Raw genomic sequence first — 27,590 nt, forward strand, 5'->3', positions numbered from 1 at the left:
ACCACATGGCTTCTGATCACAATATGACACAAATGCTAGAGAGACACAGATCTCAGCCCGTAACCACACTGTGGGCTCATTCTTATAGACATAGAGCCTAGGACTGGTTCTTAGCTGTGTAATCACAAACAACCCACAACTTCTAGAAGCCTGGGTTTCCTCCTCCTTAAAGTGGGAGACAGAGTATCACAATCCTATGTCTCCAATCCTTGAGGCCAGATGCATGTCAGAGTTCCTGATTTGGGGGATTTTTAGAAAGGTAATGGGGTGCAGGTATCACGTACTATGTAACCCACCCACCCCCAGCAGCCCTCCACAGTCAAACAAATTAATATTTCTGCAGTGACTGCGAATATTCAAATTAAGCAAGAGACATAAAAGCCATAAGTGAATTCGTGCCAGATCAGGTCAGGTTTTGCCACTAAATGAATAAATTGTTATTATTTTTTAAGTTTTCATTTTCAGGCCAGGTGCGGTGGCTCATGCCTATAATCCCAGCACTTTGGGAGCCCGAGGTGGGTGGATCACCTGAGGTCAGGAGTTTGAGACCAGCCTGGCCAACATGGTGAAACCCCATCTCTACTAAAAATACAAAAATCAGCCGGGCGTGGTGGCAGGTGCCTGTAATCTCAGCTACCAGGGAGGCTGAGACAAGGGAATAGCTTGAACATGGGAGGCGGAGGTTGCAGTGGGCCGAGATCATGCCATTTCACTCCAGCCTGGGCAACAGAGCGAGACTTCATCTCAAAAAACAATAATAATAATAATAATAAAATAAAATAAAGTTTCCATTTTCAGAGGATTCTGCATTTCAGAGTTATTAGCCCTCATAGGGTTGTTATCCACGTCAGCGTCACGTAAGATGCTGTGGAGGAAAGCAGTTTCAGAACAATCAGTGATGATAGCTACTGTGAATCCACTGTTCAACAGGCGCCCCATCGCTTGCTCGTGGGCTCCTCACCATAGCTCTAAGCCACAGGAGCTATTTTCATACCCCATATAGGTCCATCCTGTAACACAGCCAGGACAGAGACGAGAGACTCAGGCCTTCTGACTTTGATTCTGCTCTGTCACCTCATTGTGCATCCAATTAGAGAAACCGGCAAAAACAAAAGTGAAAGTGACAGCTGGAGCCCATGATTTCCTGGAAGAGCCCGAGAGCTTTGCTTTTTCTTTCCCGCAGCACTTAACCGAAGCCAGTTTGCAATCAATTCCCGCTCAAAAGCCACCCTACTCTTCCTATCCGTCTTTCTCCAGCCCAGACACTCAAAGCCCCCTGCCGGACCAGGGGACCTCGGAGAGGCAAGGACCAGAGGTTCAGGATCTTCCTCTCCCTCGGGACCCGAGGCCACAAAGGAGAGCTCCGTGGGGAGAAGGTGAGACGGCAGGCAGAAGTCGGGGGAGGAGGGGGCTGCTGCTCTGGTCCCTGAAGGACAAAGCCCCCAAGGGGTTGGCTTTAGGCACCTGACTCAGGGAAAAGAGCTGCTGTCAAAGCGGTGGGGTTCAAATGCCGGCCAGAGCTTGGGGAGAGTCTGAGGATTAACTTCTCCTGTGTTAATCCTGGTAGGTTTCCCTCCCTTACAGCCATTTGAGGGTTAAATCAAAACATGATAAAGCATGCGATGTGATTAGCCAAGCTGCATTTGCCCCTCCACTGCTGGGGATCCAAGGGCTTAGGCAGAGGGGACCTGGCCCTTAGAAAGCAGATGATTACATCAGCCACGGGCATTTCCCTAGAAATTCAGTAGAGGAGTGGTTTAGGGGTGTCATTTCACAAGAAAAAGGGTGCTGGGTGAGTTGTCTACAAACTGCAAAGCCAACCTACAGAGTTTTCTAGATTGTAGGTTTATGCGAAGTTGTTTGGGGAAGAGGGTGAGGGAGTTTGTGATAAATATTAGGGCGACTAGGCCAGGCGCAGTGGCTCATGCCTGTAATCCCAGCACTTTGGGAGGCTAAGGCAAGCGGATTGCTTGAGCCCAAGAGTTTGAGACCAGCGTGGGCAACATAGCGAGACCCTGTCTCTACAAAAAATCAAAAATTAGCTGCGGGTGTTGGTGCACACCTGTAGTCCCAGCTACTTGGGCGGGTGGTGCTGAGGTGGAAGGATCACTTGAACCCAGGAAGTCAAGAATGCAGTGAGCAGTGATCGCACCACTGCACTCCAGCCTGGGCAACAGAGTGAGACCCTGTCTCAAAAAAAAAAAAAAAAAAAAAAAAAAAAAAATCTAGGGAGATTATCTTGAAGCTGTGTTTTCAAAGTAAGCAGATTTTTCTTACTTAGATTGTGTATCTGAAGAAGTTGGTTTTGTGGGGAAAGGCAGGTAAGGAAAGACTGTCATAAATATCCTGTAAGCTTTCAAATGAAAATACGTTCTCAAATCCTCTCCCAATAAAACTCTCATCTCACAACCACCAAGAGCAGGTCAGAGGGGAGGGAATGGGACCTGCTTAGACGAGTTTCCTGCTGTTACCTTTGCCCTGCATCCCATAAGACTAATGTAAAAAAAATGAGAGAGGTATTGGCGGACGCTGGTAAAAAATGGGGTTCCAGACCAGGGTCTCTTACCCCCAGCAACCTTGTCATGTTTAACCAGGTGATCCCTGGTTGTGGGGGCTGTCCTCTGCATCGTAGCGTGCTTGGCAGCATCCCTGGCCTCTGCCCTCTACATACCATCAGCAGTACCCTCTCCAGTTGAGACCATCAAAAATGTTTCCAGATATTAGCAATGTCCCTGAGGAGCAAAGACGCCCTGATTGGGACCAACTACTCCAGACTCTGCGTGGCTGGAATCGCACAGGCTTTCCTGCTTACTGTGTGACACTGGCCTCCCTACGTCTCAGTTTGCACCTCTGTAAAATGGGCATCATTTTAGCACCGATCTCACTGGGTCACTGTTTAAAGCAGGTAGATGTATGTCTGGTGAAAGTAAACTCTTAAAGGTGCCAAGCCCCCTAAACCAAACCTAGCTTCACATACCAAAGAGGGGAGAACGTTTTTATCTTTGACGCATTCATTCTTTTTCATAGACTACCCCAAAGAAATAACCAAACATGTAGACAGACGTCTATATAAGGATTTTCACCAAAAATTATAAATACAAAATTTTAAAATAACTGAAAACGACCCAAAGGTTCAACAGTGAGAGAGTTATTGAATGTGTAATGATACATTCGTATAATGAAATGCGACATGGCTTCTATATATTGCCTGGGGAACTACTAAGATACAATGTTAAGTGACAAGAATTCACACAAACTACAGGAACAGCATGCATCTAAATTTTTGGTTTGTAAAATAAAATGTCACTAGTTTTTATTTCCATATGGTGAGCGTAAGGTGGATTTTATAGTTTATTTCTAAATTTTCAACCGTAAACTTGTATTCATGGCTATAAATGAATGAATGAATGAATGGCTATAAATGAATGGCTATAAAAATTTGTGTCCTGGGCTGGGCATGGTGGCTCATGCCTGTAATCCCAGCACTTTGGGAGCCCGAGGTGGGTGGATCACCTGAGGTCAGGAGTTTGAGACCAGCCTGGCCAACATGGTGAAACCCCATCTCTACTAAAAATACAAAAATCAGCCGGTTGTGGTGGCAGGTGCCTGTAATCTCAGCTACCAGGGAGGCTGAGACAGGGGAATAGCTTGAACGTAGGAGGCGGAGGTTGCAGTGGGCCGAGATCATGCCATTTCACTCCAGCCTGGGCAACAGAGCGAGACTTCATCTCAAAAAACAATAATAATAATAATAATAAAATAAAATAAAGTTTCCATTTTCAGAGGATTCTGCATTTCAGAGTTATTAGCCCTCATAGGGTTGTTATCCACGTCAGCGTCACGTAAGATGCTGTGGAGGAAAGCAGTTTCAGAACAATCAGTGATGATAGCTACTGTGAATCCACTGTTCAACAGGCGCCCCATCGCTTGCTCGTGGGCTCCTCACCATAGCTCTAAGCCACAGGAGCTATTTTCATACCCCATATAGGTCCATCCTGTAACACAGCCAGGACAGAGACGAGAGACTCAGGCCTTCTGACTTTGATTCTGCTCTGTCACCTCATTGTGCATCCAATTAGAGAAACCGGCAAAAACAAAAGTGAAAGTGACAGCTGGAGCCCATGATTTCCTGGAAGAGCCCGAGAGCTTTGCTTTTTCTTTCCCGCAGCACTTAACCGAAGCCAGTTTGCAATCAATTCCTGCTCAAAAGCCACCCTACTCTTCCTATCCGTCTTTCTCCAGCCCAGACACTCAAAGCCCCTGCCGGACCAGGGGACCTTGGAGAGGCAAGGACCAGAGGTTCAGGATCTTCCTCTCCCTCGGGACCCAAGGCCACAAAGGAGAGCTCCGTGGGGAGAAGGTGAGACGGCAGGCAGAAGTCGGGGGAGGAGGGGGCTGCTGCTCTGGTCCCTGAAGGACAAAGCCCCCAAGGGGTTGGCTTTAGGCACCTGACTCAGGGAAAAGAGCTGCTGTCAAAGCGGTGGGGTTCAAATGCCGGCCAGAGCTTGGGGAGAGTCTGAGGATTAACTTCTCCTGTGTTAATCCTGGTAGGTTTCCCTCCCTTACAGCCATTTGAGGGTTAAATCAAAACATGATAAAGCATGCGATGTGATTAGCCAAGCTGCATTTGCCCCTCCACTGCTGGGGATCCAAGGGCTTAGGCAGAGGGGACCTGGCCCTTAGAAAGCAGATGATTACATCAGCCACGGGCATTTCCCTAGAAATTCAGTAGAGGAGTGGTTTAGGGGTGTCATTTCACAAGAAAAAGGGTGCTGGGTGAGTTGTCTACAAACTGCAAAGCCAACCTACAGAGTTTTCTAGATTGTAGGTTTATGCGAAGTTGTTTGGGGAAGAGGGTGAGGGAGTTTGTGATAGATATTAGGGCGACTAGGCCAGGCGCAGTGGCTCATGCCTGTAATCCCAGCACTTTGGGAGGCTAAGGCAAGCGGATTGCTTGAGCCCAAGAGTTTGAGACCAGCGTGGGCAACATAGCGAGACCCTGTCTCTACAAAAAATCAAAAATTAGCTGCGGGTGTTGGTGCACACCTGTAGTCCCAGCTACTTGGGCGGGTGGTGCTGAGGTGGAAGGATCACTTGAACCCAGGAAGTCAAGAATGCAGTGAGCAGTGATCGCACCACTGCACTCCAGCCTGGGCAACAGAGTGAGACCCTGTCTCAAAAAAAAAAAAAAAAAAAAAAAAAAAAAAATCTAGGGAGATTATCTTGAAGCTGTGTTTTCAAAGTAAGCAGATTTTTCTTACTTAGATTGTGTATCTGAAGAAGTTGGTTTTGTGGGGAAAGGCAGGTAAGGAAAGACTGTCATAAATATCCTGTAAGCTTTCAAATGAAAATACGTTCTCAAATCCTCTCCCAATAAAACTCTCATCTCACAACCACCAAGAGCAGGTCAGAGGGGAGGGAATGGGACCTGCTTAGACGAGTTTCCTGCTGTTACCTTTGCCCTGCATCCCATAAGACTAATGTAAAAAAAATGAGAGAGGTATTGGCGGACGCTGGTAAAAAATGGGGTTCCAGACCAGGGTCTCTTACCCCCAGCAACCTTGTCATGTTTAACCAGGTGATCCCTGGTTGTGGGGGCTGTCCTCTGCATCGAGCGTGCTTGGCAGCATCCCTGGCCTCTGCCCTCTACATACCAACAGCAGTACCCTCTCCAGTTGAGACCATCAAAAATGTTTCCAGATATTAGCAATGTCCCTGAGGAGCAAAGACGCCCTGATTGGGACCAACTACTCCAGACTCTGCGTGGCTGGAATCGCACAGGCTTTCCTGCTTACTGTGTGACACTGGCCTCCCTACGTCTCAGTTTGCACCTCTGTAAAATGGGCATCATCTTAGCACCGATCTCACTGGGTCACTGTTTAAAGCAGGTAGATGTATGTCTGGTGAAAGTAAACTCTTAAAGGTGCCAAGCCCCCTAAACCAAACCTAGCTTCACATACCAAAGAGGGGAGAACGTTTTTATCTTTGACGCATTCATTCTTTTTCATAGACTACCCCAAAGAAATAACCAAACATGTAGATAGACGTCTATATAAGGATTTTCACCAAAAATTATAAATACAAAATTTTAAAATAACTGAAAACGACCCAAAGGTTCAACAGTGAGAGAGTTATTGAATGTGTAATGATACATTCGTATAATGAAATGCGACATGGCTTCTATATATTGCCTGGGGAACTACTAAGATACAATGTTAAGTGACAAGAATTCACACAAACTACAGGAACAGCATGCATCTAAATTTTTGGTTTGTAAAATAAAATGTCACTAGTTTTTATTTCCATATGGTGAGCGTAAGGTGGATTTTATAGTTTATTTCTAAATTTTCAACCGTAAACTTGTATTCATGGCTATAAATGAATGAATGAATGAATGGCTATAAATGAATGGCTATAAAAATTTGTGTCCTGGGCTGGGCATGGTGGCTCATGCCTGTAATCCCAGCACTTTGGGAGCCCGAGGTGGGTGGATCACCTGAGGTCAGGAGTTTGAGACCAGCCTGGCCAACATGGCAAAACCCCATCTCTACTAAAAATACAAAAATTAGCCGGGTGAGTTGCTATGTGCCTGTAATCCCAGCTACTTGGGATGCTGAAGCAAGAGAATCGCTTGAATCTGGTAGGTGGAGGTTGCAGTGAGCCAAGATCGCGCCATTGTACTCCAGCCCGGGCAACAAGAGCAAAACTCAGTCTCAAAAAAAAAAAAAAAAAATTAAAAAAAAAATAAAGAATTTGTGTCCCTTCAGAGTGTGTGAGGGAGGACATTTTTTTCTAACTTTTTAGAAGTGGAAGGGAAGAGGATGAGAGAAGAGAGGATGAGCTGAGGGAGAAGCCATATCTAGGAAACAGCATTTCTGCTGTAAGCGCTGGACCAAGTACCAAATATAGGGAAGAGATGCAAAGGAATATATTGGCTTGCCTAGGGCTGCTGTCAGAAAGCACCACAAACCAGGTGGCCTCAAACAACAGACATTTAGTGTCTTACAGTTCTACAGGCTGGAAGTCAAAAATCCCAGTGCCAGTAGGGCACACTTCCGCTGCAGGCTCCAGGGAGACCCTCTGTGCCTTTTGCAGCCTCGGTGGCTTCTGACAGCACAACTCTAATTTCTGCCTCCGTCTGTGTGCAGCCTTCTTTGCTGTGTCTCTCTCTGTCACCTCCTCCTCTTATAATGACACCAGTGATGGATTTCGGGGCCACCCTGAATCCAGGATAATTTCACCTGGAGAAATGTATACATGTGCCATGTTGGTGTGCTGCACCCATTAACTCATCATTTAACATTAGGTATAACTCCTAATGCTATCCCTCCCCCCACCCCACAACAGGCCCCAGTGTGTAATGTTCCCCTTCCTGTGTCCATGTGTTCTCATTGTTCAATTCCCACCTAGGAGTGAGAACATGTGGTGTTTGGTTTTTTGTCCTTGCGATAGTTTGCTGAGAATGATGGTTTCCAGCTTCATCCATGTCCCTACAAAGGACATGAACTCATCCTTCTTTATGGCTGCATAGTATTCCATGGCATATGTGTGCCACATTTTCTTAATCCAGTCTAGCATTGTTGGACATTTGGCTTGGTTCCAAGTCTTTGCTATTGTGAATAGTGCCGCAATAAACATAAGTGTGCATGTGTTTTTATAGCAGCATGTTTTATCGTCCTTTGGGTATATACCCAGTAATGGGATGGCTGGGTCAAATGGTATTTCTAGTTCTAGATCCCTGAGGAATCACCACACTGACTTCCACAATGGTTGAACTAGTTTACAGTCCCACCAACAGTGTAAAAGTGTTCCTATTTCTCCACATCCTCTCCAGCACCTGTTGTTTCCTGACTTTTTAATGATCACCATTCTAACTGGTGTGAGATGGTATCTCATAGTGGTTTTGATTTGCATTTCTCTGATGGCCAGTGATGATGAGCATTTTTTCATGTGTCTTTTGGCTGCATAAATATCTTGTTTTGAGAAGTGTCTGTTCATATCCTTTGCCCACTTTTTGATGGGGTTGTTCATTTTTTTCTTGTAAATTTGTTTGAGTTCATTGTAGATTCTGGATATTAGCCCTTTGTCAGATGAGTAGATTGCAAAAATTTTCTCCCATTCTGTAGGTTGCCTGTTCACTCTGATGGTAGTTTCTTTTGCTGTGCAGAAGCTCTTTAGTTTAATGAGATCCGTTTGTCAATTTTGGCTTTTGTTGCCATTGCTTTTGGTGTTTTAGACATGAAGTCCTTGCCCATGCCTATGTCCTGAATGATATTGCCTAGGTTTTCTTCTAGGGTTTTTATGGTTTTAGGTCTAACATTTAAGTCTTTAATCCATCTTGAATTAATTTTTGTATAAGGTGTAAGGAAGGGATCCAGTTTCAGCTTTCTGCATGTGGCTAGCCAGTTTTCCCAGCACCATTTATTAAATAGGGAATCGTTTTCTCATTTCTTGTTTTTGTCAGGTTTGTCAAAGATCAGATAGTTGTAGATATGTGGCATTATTTCTGAGGGCTCTGTTCTGTTCCATTGGTCTATATCTCTGTTTTGGTACCAGTACCATGCTGTTTTGTTTACTGTAGCCTTGTAGTATACTTTGAAGTCAAGTAGCGTGATGCCTCCAGCTTTGTTCTTTTGGCTTAGGATCGACTTGGCAATGTGGGCTCTTTTTTGGTTCCATATGAACTTTAAAGTAGTTTTTTCCAATTCTGTGAAGAAAGTCATTGGTAGCTTGATGGGGACGGCATTGAATCTATAAATTACCTTGGGCAGTATGGCCATTTTCATGATATTAATTCTTCCTATCCATGAGCATGGAATGTTCTTCCATTTGTTTGTATCCTCTTTTATTTCATTGAGCAGTGGTTTGTAGTTCTCCTTGAAGAGGTCCTTCACATCCCTTGTAAGTTGGATTCCTAGGTATTTTATTCTCTTTGAAGCAATTGTGAATGGGAGTTCACTCGTGATTTGGCTCTCTGTTTGTCTGTTATTGGTGTGTAAGAATGCTTGTGATTTTTGCACATTGATTTTGTATCCAGAGACTTTGCTGAAGTTGTCTATCAGCTTAAGGAGATTTTGGGCTGAGACGATGGGGTTTTCTAGATATACAATCACATCATCTGCAAACAGGGACAATTTGACTTCCTCTTTTCCTAATTGAATGCCCTTTATTTCTTTCTCCTGCCTGATTGCCCTGGCCAGAACTTCCAACGCTATGTTGAATAGGAGTGGTGAGAGAGGGCATCCCTGTCTTGTGCCAGTTTTCAAAGGGAATGCTTCCAGTTTTTGCCCATTCAGTATGATATTGGCTGTGGGTTTGTCATAGATAGATCTTATTATTTTGAGATACATGGCAAGGACCTTCTTGCTGTGTTATCCCATGGCAGAAGGCAGAAGGCAGGAGGGCAAGAGGGCGTGTGCGAGAGAGGTGAAGGAAGGAGGCTGAACTCTGCTACTACCCTCAATATTTACACCAATTTACCTTCTTCTGGTCACCAAAATATGTGAGTTTTTTCCCCTACACCAACCAATTCTCCACTTCTTTATGAGAACAAACTTGGCATCCTACAGTTTAACTCAATTCTGACACTATCTCCTTGGAGATACTATCAGATCCCGCAGGTTAAGGGCTCGGTCCCATAAGACTGCCCCTACTTCAGACACCAGTTGTAAGTGGTGGGTCCCCAGGTTACCCACAACTTTTGTCCAACTTGGTGACACATGGAAGATTTCCACAACTCCCTCCTCAGTTTCGATAATTTGCTAGAACACCTTGCAAAACTCAGGGAAACATTTATTTACAATGACCAGTTTATTATAAAGGATCCAACTCAAGAATGGCAGATGGAATTAATGCACGGGCAAGATATGGGGGAAGAGACATGGAGTTCCCATGCCCTCTCTGGGCACACCACCCTCCAGGTACCTCCATGTGTTCACCAACCCAGAAGCTCTCTGAACCCTGTCCTTTTGGGTTTTTGTGGAGGCTTCCTTACACAGGTATGATTGATTAAAGAAACTATGGGCCATTGGTGGTTAACTCAATCTCCAGTCTCTCTCCTCTCCTGGAACTCAAGGGGTAGGGCTAAATATTCCAACCCTCAAATCACATGGTTGTTTCCCCAGACAACCAGTCCCCCAACCTTGGAGGCTTTCTAAAGTCACCTCATTAACATAAACTCGGGTGTGGCTAAAAGGGGTCGGTTATGGTTAAGAAAAGATGCTCTTTTCACCTTTATTGCTCTCATCGCTCAGGAAATTCTGAGAGTTTTAGGAGCCCTGTGCCAGAAATGGGGATGAGAACTCTCTCTCTCTCTCTCTCTCTCTCTCTCTATATATATATATATATGTGTATATATATACACACACACACATATATACACACGTATATGTATATATCTATATATAATTATAAATCACAATATCACAACATATTATGTTCTTGGGAATACAATTTGTACAAAAGGGGCCTTGTAAATTACTGCTTTGTTTGGTGAAAATGATCCTTTAATCATTACAGTCCATGTGGTCATAATAACTGTGAGAGAACAGAATAAGCTACCCCCAGATATGCCTCTTTGGCATAGGGATTCTTGAGGTAAAGACAATTAAGAAGCAGCAGATGCAGGAAGGCTCTCTGTCCTCTCTCTATTTGCCTAAAAGCAAGATCTAAATTTACAAAGATCTTTCTATCAAGGAGAATAAATGTTAACCACTGAGAACTTTAGACCCTTATAGGCCTGGAGATGGTACCAGAGGAAGCCGCGTAACAAACTTTACTGACTAGTCTGACTAGTCTCTTTCTATCCTTCATTTCCTATTTGTCTACCCACAATTTGGTGGCCCTCAAGATGCAAAGTCTTTTTTCTTCATCTTGTCACTTCTCTAAAATTGTATAGTTCTTTGTTGAAGGTGGCTATATAAGCAGGGAGTTCTAAGCCACTCCTTTGAGAATTATTTATTCCCTGGTGTCTCCTACATACACTTAAGAGGTACATATTAATCCACTTCCATTTGTTTTTCTCTTATTAATCTGTCTTGGGTTACAAGGGTCCTAGCTGAGAACTTAGAAGGGCAGAGGGAAAATTATTTTTTCCTCTCTTATAATATCCATCTAAGGAATCACTCACCCAGGTCACTATGGAGAAAAGGAGATTTCCTTGTACTTCCTCCTCCCAGTCAATAATCGCCCCACCAGAGAAGAAACCATGATTCTGACTTCTACAACCAATTCATTTGCATATTATTGAGTTTCATATAAATGGAGCCATTTGTTTGATTTCTTTCACTCAATAATTCTGTGAAATTATTCCATGTTGTTTGGGTATCAGTAGTTTTAAAAATTGTTATTGCTATGTAGTATTTAACTATATAAAAAACTATAATTTGTTTGTTTATTCTTCTGTTGATTGACGTATTTGAGTTGTTACCAGCCCTTGGCTATGTATGGGAGGAAAAGTAATTTTTTTCTCAACCCTCAAAAGTTCTTAGCTGGAACAGACTCCTGTAACCCAAGACAGATTGACGAGAGAAAACCAAGCAGAAGCGTGTTAACATGTCTATTTCATATGGACATGGGAGAGATCCAGGGGTTAAATAATTCTCAGAGAGGTAGCTTTGAATTCCAGCTTCAATACACCTCCAACAATGAACAGTACATTTTTAGAGAAGTAGCAAGACAATGGAAAAGGGTTTTGAGTCTCCAGCAGGAACAACTTGTGGGAAGGTAAGTCAATGTCATCTTTGGTGATCAAACTTTATCCTTCTTGTTTGTGAGGAGACTGGGACAGCTTTACCTTTGTCAATTTATGTCTTGCTTTTAGGCAAATAGAGGGAGGGTGGAGAACTTTTCTTGTACCCACTTCTTCTCAATTACCTTTGGCTCAAAATAATCCTTATGCCAAAGTGGCATATTTTGGGGTGGTGTATACTGCTACCCTCCAATATAGAGGTAAAAATGTATTGAACTGACTATTTCACTGCATGCATTTATTGTATGTAAGCTACACCCCAACATACAATTTTAAAATAATAGTTTGCAAATATTTAGTATGCTATATGTTATTTTGATACCACATAATCCAAAATCCCTCCACACCTGAATTTCATAAGGTTTCATCATATATGCAGTAACGTTGTTTTTCTACATTCCTGACCAGAAAATCATTTGACTCCTGGGGACGCAGATTGGCTGCCAGAGGCTGATGGACAACCAGGCAGAGAAAGAAAGTGAGGCTGGTGTTGGTTTGCAAAGGTAATCCAAAGGGCGTAGTCCCCAGGGAGAGGGCTGGTTCTGTTGAAATGCTGCACGATAAGGAATCCTCACGATAAGGAATACATGTGCTCTGATAGGATTAGCTGTGAAGTGGGCCTTATCTTCCCACTGGTCTCCATTATGCATATGAAAATCTGTTCCCCTAGGGAAAAAAATACTTCACGGAGCTAAAGTAAATATTTTGGAGAGCAAGTCAAGATTAAGTCAGGCGCATGGCGTTGGGCAATAGGACTCCAAAGACAGAAATTGCTCCACTCTGGGGCCTCATCTCTGTAACTCTCTTGAAGACAGGAACTCCATTTCTTCAGCTCATATATCACCAAGGAAGGAAGCCATTTGGTGTTAACAAATTAATGAATTTAAGCCCAGTTATCTGTAAATCAGCAGACGTAGCACCACCGGCCTCCTGCACAATGTGTGCAAGTAACAAATATTTGCTGAGTGAATTAGGCGAACTCTATGTGTAGTATCTCATGGAACTGGACTGAAATGTTATCCAATGCCAGTAGACATCACCAGCTGATACAGGATTTACTGGAGCAGAGGTGTTCACATGTGAGATGCTTGGTTTAATTAAGAAACACACGAAGTCAAGCTTCTGTTAGTTATCAACCATGCTAAAACCAAAACTTTACAGTTCATACACAGTGGCATTGTTGATCTTTGCAGCTACATATCTATTTGCTGTTTCTTTTTGTCTAGCATACCTTGAGGAAACACAGAGATCAGGGTGGGCTAACCTGTGGCATCTTTTATGTCTGGGGTTCTTCGTCAGGGCCACCCCGCTTGCCTTCATCCCACCCCTTCCCCGTTGCAAGTCCTGGTGACCTTCTGCTCTGATTTACTGATTTACATCTGTAAATGTAACTGATTTACATCTGTGGATTAATGGATAATTGGGCCTAAATTTATTAATTCATTAACACTTAAAACATATGCTCGATGGTATATTTAGTTTCTAATCTTTCCCACTGAGGAATTGTGTGCATGTGTGTGTGGAAAGAGAGATTTAAAGATAAATATATTTACGGACATACATATGCTTCAATAAGGAGGCCCTGACACCAACTGACAGATGAGAGGAAGGGCAGAAAGCACCAAGTTTAGGACTCAGAGCCCACCCAATGCTCCATCTTTACCTTGCATGTTCCTTTGGGAGTGTCCTCTTTTCTCTCTGGGCTTGAGGCCCCCCACTGAATCATAAAGGAGATGGCCCAGATCCTCTCCAGGGCTCCCTCCAGCTCTGATGTTCTCCTTTGGGCCAGGGCATCTGTTATCACCAGGCCTCCTCGGCTCACCCTGAAGGAAATGCACAAATGGCACCTTGCATGAGAAAATGCCCCAAGCGGTAGGCTTTGCTCTCACCCTGATGCAGCTCTCCTTTGAAGGTCAAAGCCACCTGGCCTGGCAAAGATCCCTTCGTACTTCCTCCTGTAAAATGTTGGAGGAAGAGGGGCCTGGGTCTCTTTGTCCCAAACTTCTTCCATGAAGGACCAATCCCATCTGCTTGAAGGGTCAAGTAAAGCTGACCAAGAGCAAGGAGAGCATTCAGGACATGAATAATAATTTATCTCAACTCTCAATGTGCAACTCCTGATAGAAGCAAAGACACACCCCAGAGTGGCCAGATTCAAGGTCATCAGAGTGGAGGGTGTATGATGCAGTATGGCCCCCTCCACCCTCCTACTCACTTCTACACATCTGGGACTCTCATCCCCTCCCCACCATCTTGTCTTCTCTTTCTCCTACTTTTCCCAGAACTCTCCCGCCATTGTTCCCAAGTTCTTTATCTTGAGTGGGGTTTTAACATTTCCCCACTGCCTGTCCTCTGCAGCAGTGCTGTACTTTCTCTGAACAAGGCTGAAAACATACCTCAGGACTTAATTTTCCTTCCCCATTCCTTGGCCAAGGCTGGGGTGATTCACATTTTTCCTTCCACATGCCCCTCTTATGTGTTTCTTTTCTCCATGGAACCAGTAGTTTTCAGCGAAGGCTCAACTACTCTACAATGCTCTAGGACTTTTCAGGGGATTTTGTAGGGAAGTACAGGGAGGATTCGAAGCTGAGAGTGGCAAGAATATCCAAGAGCCACATGGGTTTTCCCATCTGGGAAGCTGAAGCAAAATCTTTATTTCATTTCCCCTCAGGGATGAGGATGACGATCCTCTGTGTGAAGATGTGGAGCTACAAGATGGAGATCTGTTCCCCGAAGAAAAAATATTTTTGAGAGAATTTCGCAGATTGAAAGAAGATCTAAAAGGGAACATTGACAAGCTCCGTGCCCTCGCAGACGATATTGACAGAACCCACAAGAAATTCACCAAGGCTAACATGGTGGCCAACTCTACTGCTGTCATCTCTGGAGTGATGAGCATCCTGGGTTTAGCCCTTGCCCCAGCAACAGGAGGAGGAAGCCTGCTGCTCTCCACCGCTGGTCAAGGTTTGGCAACAGCAGCTGGGGTCGCCAGCTTCGTGAGTGATATGTTGGAACGCTCCAAAAATAAAGAAGCCCAAGCACAGGCTGAAGACATACTGCCCACCCATGACCAAGAGGACAGGGAGGATGAGGAAGAGAAGGCAGACTATGTCACAGCTGCTGGAAAGATTATCTATAATGTTAGAAACACCATGAAGTATGCCAAGAAAAACATCCGTGCATTTCAGAAACTCAGAGCCAACCCACGCTTGGCCAATGCTGCCAAGCGTTTTGTGACCACTGGCCAAGTCTCCTCCCGGAGCGGCGCGCAGGTGCAAAAGGCCTTTGCAGGAACAACACTGGCGATGACCAAAAATGCTCGCATGCTGGGAGGTGCGATGTCCGCCTTCTCCCTTGGCTGTGACTTGGCCGCTCTCTCAAAGGAATGGAAGCACCTGAAGGAAGGAGCAAGGACAAAGTTTGCAGAAGAGTTGAGAGCCAAGGCCTCGGAGCTGGAGAGGAAACTCACAGAACTCACCCAGCTCTACAACAGCTTGCAGCAGAAAGTGAGGTCAAGGGCCAGAGGGGTGGGGAAGGATTTAACTGGGACCTGTGAAACCGAGGCTTACTGGAAGGGGTTAAGGGAGCATGTGTGGATGTGGGTGTGGCTGTTTGTGTGTCTGTGTGTCTGTGTGTATGTGCAGTTTACATGAATGTTCCTCAGGACATGGCATACAATGGCCTTGGAGGTCCAAATAATATCAAGTACATCTTGGAGATGAGGGTGCCTGTCCTGGACAGACCTGGGCATGCCTTCTGTTTCTCCTTCAATGCTCCTCAAGGCCTATGTGCTGGGAAAAGGGTCTTCCCTGTTTGTTTGTTTGTTTGTTTGTTTTGAGACGGGGTCTCTGTTGCCCAGGCTGGAGTGCAGTGGCGTAATCTCAGCTCACTGCAACCTCTGCCTCCTGAGTGCAAGCAAGTCTCCTGCCTCAGCCTCCCAGGTAGCTGGGATTACAGGCACGCACCACCACACCCAGCTAATTTTGGTACTTTTAGTAGAGACAGGGTTTCACCATTTTGGCCAGGCTGGTCTCGAATTCCTGACCTCAAGTGATCCACCCACCTTGGCCTCCCAAAGTGCTGGGATTACAGGCATGAGCTACCCTGCCCAGCTAGGTCTTCCCAGTTTTAACAAAGAGGTCACTGAACCGCAGGGGGAGTTAGGAACTAAATTGTCTCCTCCTCCAAATTCATATGTTGAAGTCCTAAACCAAAATGTGGCTGTATTTAGAGATGGACTCTTTGGGAGGTAATTAGGGTTGAATGAGGCCATAGGGTGAGGTCCTAACCCGATGGAATTGACTTCCTTATAAGAGGAGGAGGAAATACAAGAGGGCCTCCCCACCCCTGCTGCACACCTGCACTGAAGGAAGGCTATTTGCAGACGCAGCAAGAAGGCAGCCATCTCCAAGGCAGAAGAAGAGAGCCCTCACCAGGAACGGAATGAGTCAGTCAGTCTGGGACTTCCAGCCTCTAGAACTGTGAAACAAATTTCTGTGGTGTAAGCAACTCAATCTATGGTAGTTTGTTACTATTTTGTTATAGCAACCAAAGATGACTAAGCCAGGCAGGTTATGTCACTCGCCAAGTGTCTTAGTCTGTTTGTGCCGCTATAACAAAATACCTTAGACTGGGTAATTTACAAACAACAGAGATGTATCCAGAGATCCACAGTTCTGGAGGCTGGGAAGTCTAAAATCAAGGCACCAGCAGATTCCACATCTCGTGAAATCTCACTCTCTGCTTCACAGATGGCACTGTCTTGCTGTGTTCTCACATGGCAGAAGGGGCAAACAAGCCCCCCTGGGCCTCTTTTATAAAGGCACTAGTTCTACGCCTAAAGGCAGGGCCCTCATGACTCTATCACCTACCGAAAGGCTCCAGTTCTTTATACTATTGGAGAGGTAGAAGGAACTTCCTTTCTAGACCTCGAAGGTTTAAGAATTTGAATCTATAAAACAAGCTGACAATAGACAGATTAACAAGAGAAAAGGCAAATACATTTTTTAATGTGGGCCAGATGGCAGAAGCTTAAATAGCACTCCAAGCTACAGGAAGTGAGGCCTCTGATGGGGAGGTAGTGACACAGGCTGTGGGAGGGGGTAGGGGGAGGAAGTGTGTGGTGAGCAAAGTTTGCCTTATTACACTGATAAAGTGTAATTACACTAATAAAGGTGGATCACCTGAGGTTAGGAGTTTGAGAACAGCCTGGCCAACATGGCAAAACCCTGTCTCTACTATAAATACAAAAATTAGCCGGGTGTAGTGGCAGGGCACTTGTAATCCCATCTACTCGGGAGGCTGAGGCAGGAGAATTGCATGAACCCAGGCTGTAAAGGTTGCAGTGAGCCAAGGTCGTGCCACTGCACTCCAGTCTGGGTGACAGAATGAGACTCCATCTCAAAAAAAAAAAAAAAAAAAAAAAAAATACAGTCATGTATCTCTTGGTGACAGGGATGCATTCTGATAAATGTGTCATTAGGCAATTGCATTGTGGTGTGATTATCAGAGTGTGCTTATACAAAACTTAGATGGCATAGCCTACTGCACACCTAGGCTATATGGGAGAGCCTGTTGCTCCCAGGCTACGCACCTGTACAGCATGTGACTACTGAATACTATAGGCAATTGCAGCACAATGGGAAATATTTGTGTATCTAAACATATGTTAACAGAGAAAAAGGAAAGTGAAAATATGGCATAAAAGTTAAGAATTGGCTCTCCTGTACAGGGCACTTACTATGAATGGAGCTTGCAGGGCTGAGAGTTGCTCCAGATGAGTCAGTGAGTGGTGAGTGAATGGGAAGGCCTAGGACATTACTGTATACTACTGTAGGCTTTATAAACACAGCACACTTAGGGTACACAAAATGCATATTAAAACATTTTCTTCCTTCAGTATATTAGGCAATAGGAATTTTTCAAGTCCACTATAATCTTATCAAACCATGGTTGTATATGCAGTTGACCGAAACATTGTTATTGGACACATAACTGTAGTTGAAAGAATAAGCAAAAAGTCTATCTAGGTGTGGTGTCTTGAGCAACTTTTAATTATTCTCCTGTCCTGCAATATGAGTTAATCTTCTCTGATTGATGTAGATTCCAGGAAGGGGTGTCCAGGACAATTGCCTTCCTTCTGGAGAAACTTCCCTTAATCAAATAAGAGAACTTCAAAGAAAATCCCTCCCTGTGCTTTGGAAGGGAAGGGAAGTGGGCAGCAGTGGGTCAGAGAGAGACCTTTGTTCTCTTATTTCTGAGGCCCTTCAGTCTCTTTTATTCAAAGCACTCAACATGCCAAAGCACCCTATTTTAGGGTATCTTTTTCTGAGCCCTAAACACTGTCACATTGGGGATGTCAACTGTGAAAGGAAAATATCTTGGGGACCAAGAATCACTAAGGAAAACTCAAGCTTAGAGAAACTTCTTAGGGCAAACCCACCTCCCACTCTATTCAAAGTTATCCCTCTGCTCACTGAGATAGATACATAACTGATTGCCTCCTTTGGGAAGGCTAATCAGAAACTCAAAAGAATGCAACCGTTTGTGTCTCACCTATCTGTGACCTGGAAGCTCCCTCCCCACGGAACCAATGTTCTTCTTACATATATTGATTAATGTCTTATGTCTCCCTAAAATGTATAAAACCAAGGTATGCCCCGACCATCTTGGCCACATGTCGTCAGGACTTCCTGAGTCTGTGTCACAGGTGTGTCCTCAACCTTGGCAAAATAGACTTTCTAAATTAACTGAGACCTGTCTCGGATTTTCTGGGTTCACATTTTGGAAACCATGAATGGATTCTGGATGGAGATGCCTCTGACCCTTGACAAATCTATCAGTGCTTGGTACCAGCATGAGCTAACTTTATGGCTCAAACCAATAGGACAATTTGCTGAGGTCTGAGAGGACTCCCTCCAGAAAATCCCTGATCTCTTAAAATTTGGTAGAGATCGGAAGTTTATTTTGCTGTACAACACCTCTTTTTTTGGAGTTTTACTTGCTCCCAACAAGGAAGGCAAGTTTTCCTGCTTTCATGATGATGGAAGGCAGGTGATGTTTTTATGGAGTTTCAGCTCTCTTCCAATGCACTTAGAGCACTCAGAAATTGTATAATTTGTGTGACCATTGTTAGTTTTGCTTTACTGTTTTGTTGTTTGTTTCTGTCTTAGTCAAATCTGAAGGGGAACCCTAAATTACAGGGTCGAGGACTCTGAAGTGGTAGGAAAATAGCCAGCTTAAAAAATTTTTTTTTAAATTTTAATTACTATAGGGGCTTTATTTACATAACAAAACCACCTTTTTGCTAGCCAGACCAAACTGAAAGAGCAATGGCTGTACTTCTGAAATAGCAACAATTTTGTCCTAGCTGAGATTTGGTAATAAGATTTTTAAGCACATACAGGAAGATACATGGATGTAATAACCTTGATTTTAAAAAAATTAGCTTTTTCTTCCCTAAGCAAACCAAAACTTAAGCAGGTAGGCTTATGGAAGTTATATTTTATAATCAAGATTAAATCTTATAGTTTGTTTACAAAATTTTGAAAATCAAATGTGATTGGCTTCATGCTGGTCTTATTAGGGCTTCTTGTTTAGAAAGTTAAGTCACCTCTCTCAAAGAATGAAGGTTTTTGCTTTTTTTGAAATCCTTGAATTATCACTTGGATTAAATAAATGACTTTACAATGACCTGTAATTTTATTTTGTAATATCAAGTGTTTTAAACCTTTTGTATTTGACAAGCTTTCCAAAATCCAATTATAAATTATGTATTTTTCTAACCTAATTAATCCTTTAAGATATTAGTTTCCCTAAAGTCCTAAAATGACATAATTTGGCTTATTTGGTATAAAAATTATACAGGAAGCATTGTCAAATGTGAAATGGTGTTTGGTTTTCTTTGGGCTGTATTTGTATAAATATGTTCTTGGTATATGTTCCAAAATTATGTGAAACTCCTATAATTCTGATATAACTTAGTGTACATTATCAGTAATAATCATCATTGTTATATTAAAATTATTGTGTGCCACAGAGGTAACAAATTTCCTTGTCAGTTTTGTCTTTTGATTATGGCTGCCTTAAAACTTTTTTCTTCCATGCACAATTGTTGTTTTGGTCCTGTTTTTTAAATATATTTTTGTTATTATTTTTGAGATGGGGACTCACTCTGTTGCCCAGGCTGGAGTGCAGGGGCACGATCTTGGCTCACTGCAACTGCCACCTCCCAGGTTCAAGCGGTTCTCCTGCCTCAGCCTCCCGAATAGCTGGGATTACAGACATGCACCACCATGCCCAGCTAATTTTTTTGTATTTTTAGTAGAGATGGGGTTTCACCATGTTGGCCAGGCTGGTCTTGAACTCCTGACCTCAGGTGATCAGCCCACCTCGGCCTCTCAAAGTGCTGGGATTACAGATGTGAGCCACACACCTGGCCTATTTTGGTCCTCTTTAGAAGGTGGTTTTATAATCAGCTATAAAACTCCAACAGGTGCTCTTACATGCAGGTTTCTGATAACTTTGGAGATTGTGACATCAGAATAGAGGGAAAAGTTTCAGGACTCATGGAGAGCTAAAATGTTCATGAGTATCAAGCAGAACAGGAATTAATAGCATAGACTGAACCAATCTTTTTGACTTTTTGCTTAAAATGTTTGCTGATCCTTTGTTTTGTGTTTCAGTCTTAAAACTTTTCTTTTGAGCTATTGACAGCTTTTAACAATTTAGTATACTCCTATGACAAAATTTGGAGCATATTTGTTTCTGTCTACCTGATTTCTCCAGAATTCAGAAACTATTTGTAAGTATTCTTAACTTACGGTGATACAGTTATTTGCATAAGTGCAATAAGAATCTGTTCTAATTTGTAACAGGACACGATTGGAGAAATTGGTTGTTTTTACTAAGGCTTTGACTGGAATGGTGTGCTTTTCTTTAAGGAATCAAACTTGACTTATGGAACCAATAAAGTCCTTGGAAAAACTGGCCCCATATTTTGTGTACACAGTTTCTGTACAGGATTTCTGACCTGTAGTAAGTAAAGAATGTCACTTTCTGACAGGCACATAAGCCCCAGGTTTACCTCAGAACCTCAAGAGGAGAGGAAATTCACCCAATTCATAAGTATTTGATGGCACAAATCCATGGTTGGGCATGACTTTAAAAAAGTCTTATCTGAGATTCCTCTGTGGAACAAAGTTAATTGGTTCCAGAGGTTCAAAGCCAGAGTTGCTGTCAGTTCATTGGTAGAGATGCCATCACTTGGCAAGTGTTCTGAAAACATCTTATCTGAATAACAGCAGTCCTGGAGAACATCTAGGGATCTAGCAAAGCGAGAGATACATGAAGGACATAAAAACGTTTTTAGAAATTCCTTGGAAACAGTTCTCATTTCAGACATGTAAGCATGAGCCAGGATGAAAAGTGATTTCATCCTGGTATCTGCAACTTTCACATTCATTAGGTTTCAACATATAAACTTTCAGGGGACACAGACGTTCAGACTATAGCACCAAGCTGTAGAAGCTACATAGTGGAAGACCAGGGTCAGCAAACCCAAGAAGCCTGACTTCCAAGCTGTGCTTTTAACTGCCCCACCATGTTGCTCCTAAAGCTTTGGAGTTTTCCTGTGATTAGTGTTTTTGGTGATGGTTTGGTTTTTTTCTTACAGGAACTCTTGCAAGAAGAAAGGACTATGAGTTCAACTTTGGAGGGAGCCATGGGGACTAAATAAAATTCTGAGGCCCCCTCAACCATCTAAATGGACTGACTTCCTTCTGGGCCAGGACACTTGAAAATTAAACCTGAAAGACTGGTTCAGGCCATGATGGGAAGTGGGAGTCGAACATGCCTCATCATACCCTCCAGCATTAACATCAACACAGACCTTAAGGCTGATAAGAAGCATTTACAATCTATTCTCTCTGAAGTTTTGTACCTGGAGGCTTCATCTGCATGATAAAACTTTGGTCTCCACAACCTCTTATAACCCAGGCATTCCTTTCTATTGATAATTACTCTTTCAACCAATTGCCAATCAGAAAATTGTTATATCTACATATAATCTAGAAGCCCCCACATCAAGTTGTTTCGCCTTTCTGGACAGGACCAATGCATATCTTAAATGTATTTGATTGATCTCTCATGTCTCCCTAAAATGTATAAAACCATGCTGTTTCCCGACTACCTGGAGCACATGTTCTCAGGGTCTCCTGAGGGCTGTGTCACAGGCCATGGTCACTTATATTTGGCTCAGAATAAATCTCTTCAAATATTTTACAGAGTTTCACTCTTTTTGTCAACACAAAGGTGGGCTTTTAACTACCCCAGGGGCCTCTGAGTGGAGTTACAGGGGACCAGGGCAGGGCTGGCAACGCTGGCAGAGGAGAAACCCAGAGACTTACCAACTGGGAGGTCCAAGTAGGTCCCTTAGACTTGGGAGGGACAAGTCCACCTAAGAGGGCACTGTCAGCCCTCACTAGTGAGTGTTGTAATGGTCCTCCTGCCCCCATCTCCATCCTCATTCCTTCACTGTAATTCAGTCTCTCTGCTTCTTCAGTTCCCCATTTGTCAGAGGCGTTTGAACCAGAGCAACTCCATCTTGAATAGGGGCTGGGTAAAATAAGGCTGAGACCTCCTGGGCTGCATTCCCAGGAGGTTAAGGCGTTCTAAGCCACAGGATGAGATAGAAGGTCAGCAAAATACAGATAATAAAGACCTTACTGATAAAATAGCTTGCAATAAAGAAGCTGGCTAAAACCCACCAAAACTGAGATGACGATAAGAGTGACCTCTGCTTATCCTCACTACTACACTATCATTAGAGCCATGACAATTTACGATGCCATGGCAATGTCAAGAAGTCATCCTATATGGTCTAAAAAGGGGAGGCATGAATAATCCACCCCTTGTTTGGCATATAATCAAGAAATAACCATTAAAATGGGCAACCAGTAGCCCTCAGGGATGCTCTATGGAGTAGACATTCTTTTATTCCTCTACTTTCTTAATAACCTTGCTTTTGCTTTACGTACTTGCCCTGAATTCTTCCTTGTGCGAGATCCAAAAACCCTTTCTTGGGGTCTGGATTGGGACCCCTTTCCTGTAACATCTTTCTGGCAACCACAGAAGGGACTACAGTGCAGAAACCCTCAACCCAAAGGCTAACTTTGAGTAAGTAATAGGGTCCCGTAACATCTTTCTGGCAAACCCAAAACGACAATACTGAAGAAACTTCCCAATGCAAAGGAAATAGACTACAGCACTGATTGGCTGACCTTGGGCCGGTGGTGGGGTACCCAGGTAAATGATGGGATTGGGTTAGAGGCCAATTTAGGGAAGTTTGAGTCTCTGCTAAGACAGACTGGGTTAAAGGCCCCTCTTAATAAAAGGCAAGGATGCTTGACCAAACTTGGTTTAGAGGGCCAACTTAGGAGGGTTAGAGGCCCCTCTCAGTAAAGTCCCTCACGGTTAAGAACGGGTTTGGCACTAAGGGATGTTAACTGCCATTCTCTTTGGATTAATCTGCGTTGCACTCTTTGCTGATGGCTGTGGGTGACAGGATTAGGCATGTACAGGATCACAGGACATGAGGAGCTTTTTCTTCCCTAAAAGGGGAAACTTGAGAGCTGCTGGGCCTGCTGGAAAAGATCCCTTCTCAACTGACAAGTGACCGCCTGAGCTTTTGATTCAGTGTCCGCTGCAATGGGCAGGTCTTTCTCTGGTCTCCCTGAGCGCCTTGCCTTCCTCACCCTGCCATAAGCAGTGCTTTTCTCCCTTCCCTTTCCTCTCTCTCTCTGTGCAAACTGGTCGAAGGAATGGTAAAAATCACGGTTTATCTCCTATAAACTTTTGATTAATGGGAAAAACGATTCACGAGGCTAATCTTAAGCTGTAGTGAATCTGGTGTGCTTTGTGTGTCTTTCTGTATTGTTCTGTCACCAAGAGGGATACCTTAGGATAAAACATACCTTAGGACACCTGTAAGCCCGTTTTCAGATGGCCCAGCAAACTGGAAAATTACAAACTTTTCTGCAGGTCCCTGAAAAAAATTGAATGAGGTTTCCTTCTTGTCCTGTATGTCCTTGGGAACTTGACCTTATAACCATGTGGCTGTGCTTTCTTTTTTCACAATGGTGACCTGGATTCAGAGTCCAATTCCTGGCTTAGGGAATGAGTCCTTTATCTTCTGTCTGTCTGTGTATTTATATAGGTTGTGTGTGTGACGTTTATATATGAAGGAGGTTTGATTAATTTGGTTTAATAATATTAAGGGCTTAAATCAAATATTTTGTCAGAAAATTAAAAAGTATAATGCCTTTTATTTAGTTCATGTAACTTTAACCTTTGGGAAACAAAGACAGTTTTGAAGATTATTGGTAACATAAAAATATTTTCAAAAATGTAAACATTTGGTCTAAATTATGCAGGTCAGATATTAGGTTTACTAAATATAGTAAGGTCATAAACTGCTTCTTTGGCTTTTAAAAATTGTTCAATTTATTTTGGAGTATTAGATTCTAGATAAGGCCTGGGACATGTGGAGTTAGCCACGCCCTCTAGTTATGTTGGAAATAGTCAGACCCTCTGGTAGCCTAGTCTCCACACCTGGTACATAATTAACATCACTTACTAACCAGGTTTTTCACCAAAAGTAAAAGTTGTTAAGAGTTAACATTGTAACATGTAATTAAGACTACTAAAGAAACAGTTCCACATGTAAGGCCTATAAGGAAAGTGAAACGTGTTTTTGGTTAAAAAAAAAAATTATAAGAAGTCACGGGAGTGGGAATTTTTATTTTTATTTATTTATTTATTTTTTTGAGACGGAGTCTCACTCTGTTGCCCAGGCTGAAGTGCAGTGGTGCGATCTCGGCTCACTGCAAGCTCCATCTCCTGGGTTCATGCCATTCTCCTGCCTTAGCCTCCCAAGTAGCTGGGACTACAGGTGCCCACCAACAAGCCCAGCCAATTTTTTGTATTTTTTAGTAGAGACAGGGTTTCACCGTGTTAGCCAGGATGGTCTCGATCTCCTGACCTCATGATCCACCTGCCTCGGCCTCCCAAAGTGCTGGGATTACAGGCATGAGCCATAGTGCCCGGCCATGAGTTTTCTTTACTTTGCCTAAAGGGTTAGAGGATTATTTTAAGTTAGATAGAATAACGCTGAAGGTTTAAGCAAGTTATGGAAGGTTTATTTAAAAAATTAATTGTAAGAGATTCTGTGTGTGAATGTATTGGCTAAAGTTAAAGAGGCATTATTCAGTTTTTACATAAATTAAACATTGGAATAAAAGCACAACAGGTTTTTGTTAGAGCAAAAACCTGCTTATGACCTGCTCTTTAACAAACATTTGTAAAGGCTTATAAAAGGTTTATGAGAATCTTACCTTATGGTCAAACATTAAAATTGGGTAGATAAGTCTATAAGGTTTTATTAAGAATTGGGTTTGACATCAATAATGCACTAATGCAACAGTGACATTTGGCTGATTTAGTATAAAAGTCATAGAGGAAGCATCATCAAATATGAAATGGTGTTTGGCTTTCTTTGGGCTGTATTTGTATAAACGTTACTGGTATGTGTTCCAAAATTATTTTTTAAAAAAACTCCTATAATTATGATATGACTTAGAGTATGTTATTAATAATTATAATTGTTATATAAAATCATTGTATGCCACAGAGGTAACCAAATTTCTTTGTCTATCATGTTTTTGACTGTGGTTGTCCTAAGATGTTTCATCACCCACAAACAATTGTTGTCTTGTTTTAACCCTCTTTAAAAGGTGGTTTATAATCAACTATAAAACTCTAACAGGTGTTCTTGAGTGCAGGGTTCTGATAACTTTGGAAGTTGTGACATCAGAATAGAGGAAAAACTTTCAGAACTCTCATGGAGAGCTGAAATGTTCATAGTTATCAAACAGAACAGAAGTTAACTGCATAGAGTAAACCAATAGAAATTTGAAGTAATCTTTTGCTGTTTACTTTGCTTAAAATGTTGCTGATCCTTTGTTTTGTTTTTCGAGACAAGGAAACTTTTCTTTTGAGCTATTTACGGCTTTTAACAATTGAGTGAAGTATACTTCTGTGAACAAAATTTGGAGCATATTTGTTTCTCTCTACCTGATTTCTCCAGAATTTGAAAACTAGTTGCTAGAATTCTTAACTTATGGCAGTATCGTTATTTGCATAAGTGCAATCAGAATCTGTTTTCTTTTGTAACAGGGCACAATTGGAAAAACTGGTTATTTTACCAAGGCTTTGACTGGAATAGTGTGCTTTCCTTTAAGGAATCAAACTTGACTTGTAGCGCCAATAAAATCCCTTGGGAAAACTGGCCTGATAACTTGCCTCTACAGTCCCTGTATAGGGTTTCTGACCTGTGGTAAGTAAAGAATGTCATTTTCTATCAGGCCCAGGGGTCCCAAGTTATCTTGGCACCTCAAGAGGAGAGGAATTTACTCAATTCACAGATATTTGAGGGTACAAACCCATGGCAAGACTCGGCTCTAATAAAAGCCTTATCTAAAATTCCTTCTATGGAACAGAGTTCCATCAAAGCCAATTTACAAAGAGCTTATGTAAAAAATAATTATTCTTGCAGCACTTTAGATAAATAATTAGGCCAAGTATAAAAAGGCAAATTGATCTTGCCATAATTTGTCTTTAGTCAAAATGGGAAACTGGAGAGAGAAATACTATGTTTCAAAAACTATGGTACACTTGTTATTAAATTCTAGTCTTATCAGTAGTTTTTAAGTTTGTTTCTGCAATTTAGGCTAACCCTGCTTATTCCTGTAAACCAACCAGTGATCTCTGACTGCTGCTTAAAAGAAACAAGATGAACGGGTCATGTAAAATGTGAATCAATATTCTAATTCTGCCTATCAACCCTGTATCAGCTTGGCTCCAACAGTTGCCCAGTTCATGGAAAGCCTTCTAATTTAGTTTACTTGGAATAATTTTACTTATTTTGCTTTACAGTTGTGGAATATATTGCTATTGAAATCTTGTTGTGTAGGAATAAGGATATGCTTACTCCATGTTTTCTTAAACACTTATTAATCTTCCAGATATCACCTCTTGTCGAAACTCAGAGTTAGGAATGGCCATTACTATACTGATGCTTTCTGACTGAGCTCCTCTCTACCCTAATACAAAGACTCTCACAGTTAGGCAGGAATATCATCACCCCTATTCAGTCTGAAGAAGTTACAGAAGGTGGATCTTAGTCCCTCTGCAACCCTTATGATTAAGGGTTCTCTTATAAAACGGAGGGAGGAAATGTAAGAGGTGTTTAAACCAGAGCAACTCCATCTTGAACAGAGGCTGGGTAAAATAAGGCTGAGACCTCCTGGGCTACATTCCCAGACAGTTAGGCATTCTAAGTCACAGGATGAGACAGGAGGTCAGTACAAGATACAGGTCATAAAGACCTTGATGATAAAATAGGTTGCAATAAAGAAGCCAGCTAAAACCCACCAAAACCGAGATGGCGATGAGAATGACCTCTGGTCTTCCTCACTGCTCCACTCTCATTAGAGCCATGACAGTTTACAGATGCCATGGCAACGTCAGGAAGTTACCCTCTATGGTCAAAAAAGGGGAGGCATGAATAATCCATCCCTTGTTTAGCATATAATCAAGAAATAACTGTAAAAATGGGCAACCAGCAGCCCTCGGGGTTGCTCTGTCTATGGAGTAGCCATTCTTTTTTTTTTTCCTGAGATGGAGTCTTGCTCTGTTGCCCAGGCTGAAGTGCAGTGGCACCATCTTGGCTCACTGCAATCTCTGCCTCCCAGGTTCAAGTGATTCTCCTGCCTCAGCCTCCCTA

The 27,590-nt window shown here is 42.7% G+C and overlaps 2 protein-coding genes across 9 annotated transcripts in view; one reads left to right on the forward strand and one right to left on the reverse strand.

The window, feature by feature from the left end:
- Positions 1–27,307, reverse strand: part of MB (myoglobin) — a 68,942-nt gene extending 41,635 nt beyond the window's left edge. The window contains exons 1-2 of one of the 2 annotated variants that reach the window (XM_054542901.2): positions 27,239–27,307; positions 13,413–13,572 (exon numbers count right to left, since the gene is read on the reverse strand). In XM_054542901.2, the coding sequence (XP_054398876.1) occupies positions 13,413–13,419 (7 nt within the window). In that variant the 5' untranslated portion in view covers positions 13,420–13,572; positions 27,239–27,307. Of the gene's footprint in view, positions 1–13,412; positions 13,744–27,238 lie in introns of those variants that run through there. The other variant, XM_063722676.1, reaches the window with a different exon arrangement.
- APOL6 (apolipoprotein L6) lies at positions 860–22,030 on the forward strand. 7 transcript variants are annotated; one of them, XM_054543724.2, is made up of 5 exons: positions 860–1,376; positions 4,243–4,360; positions 12,158–12,252; positions 14,421–15,255; positions 21,423–22,030. In XM_054543724.2, exons 3-5 carry the CDS (start codon positions 12,203–12,205, stop codon positions 21,483–21,485), a joined length of 948 nt encoding a protein of 315 aa, XP_054399699.1. In that variant the 5' UTR covers positions 860–1,376; positions 4,243–4,360; positions 12,158–12,202; the 3' UTR covers positions 21,486–22,030. The 7 variants fall into 7 exon arrangements, with proteins under 7 accessions (XP_054399699.1, XP_063579099.1, XP_063579097.1 ...); XM_063723029.1 differs by lacking the exon at positions 4,243–4,360 and having other exon boundaries at positions 896–1,376; XM_063723026.1 differs by lacking the exon at positions 21,423–22,030 and having other exon boundaries at positions 911–1,376; positions 4,169–4,360; positions 14,421–20,743.
- Positions 27,308–27,590: the final 283 nt, after the last annotated feature.

The sequence above is a fragment of the Pongo abelii genome, chromosome 23, assembly GCF_028885655.2.
Source record: "Pongo abelii isolate AG06213 chromosome 23, NHGRI_mPonAbe1-v2.0_pri, whole genome shotgun sequence".
NCBI lineage: Eukaryota > Metazoa > Chordata > Mammalia > Primates > Hominidae > Pongo > Pongo abelii.

Excerpts from the sequence above, each read along its gene's own strand:
- APOL6 (XM_063723027.1), top strand. The coding sequence starts at position 12,203 with ATGGACAACCAGGCAGAGAAAGAAAGTGAGGCTGGTGTTGGTTTGCAA. Across the intron at positions 12,253-14,420 it reads GCTGGTGTTGGTTTGCAAAG|GGATGAGGATGACGATCCTC; the intron begins GTAATCCAAAGG and ends ATTTCCCCTCAG.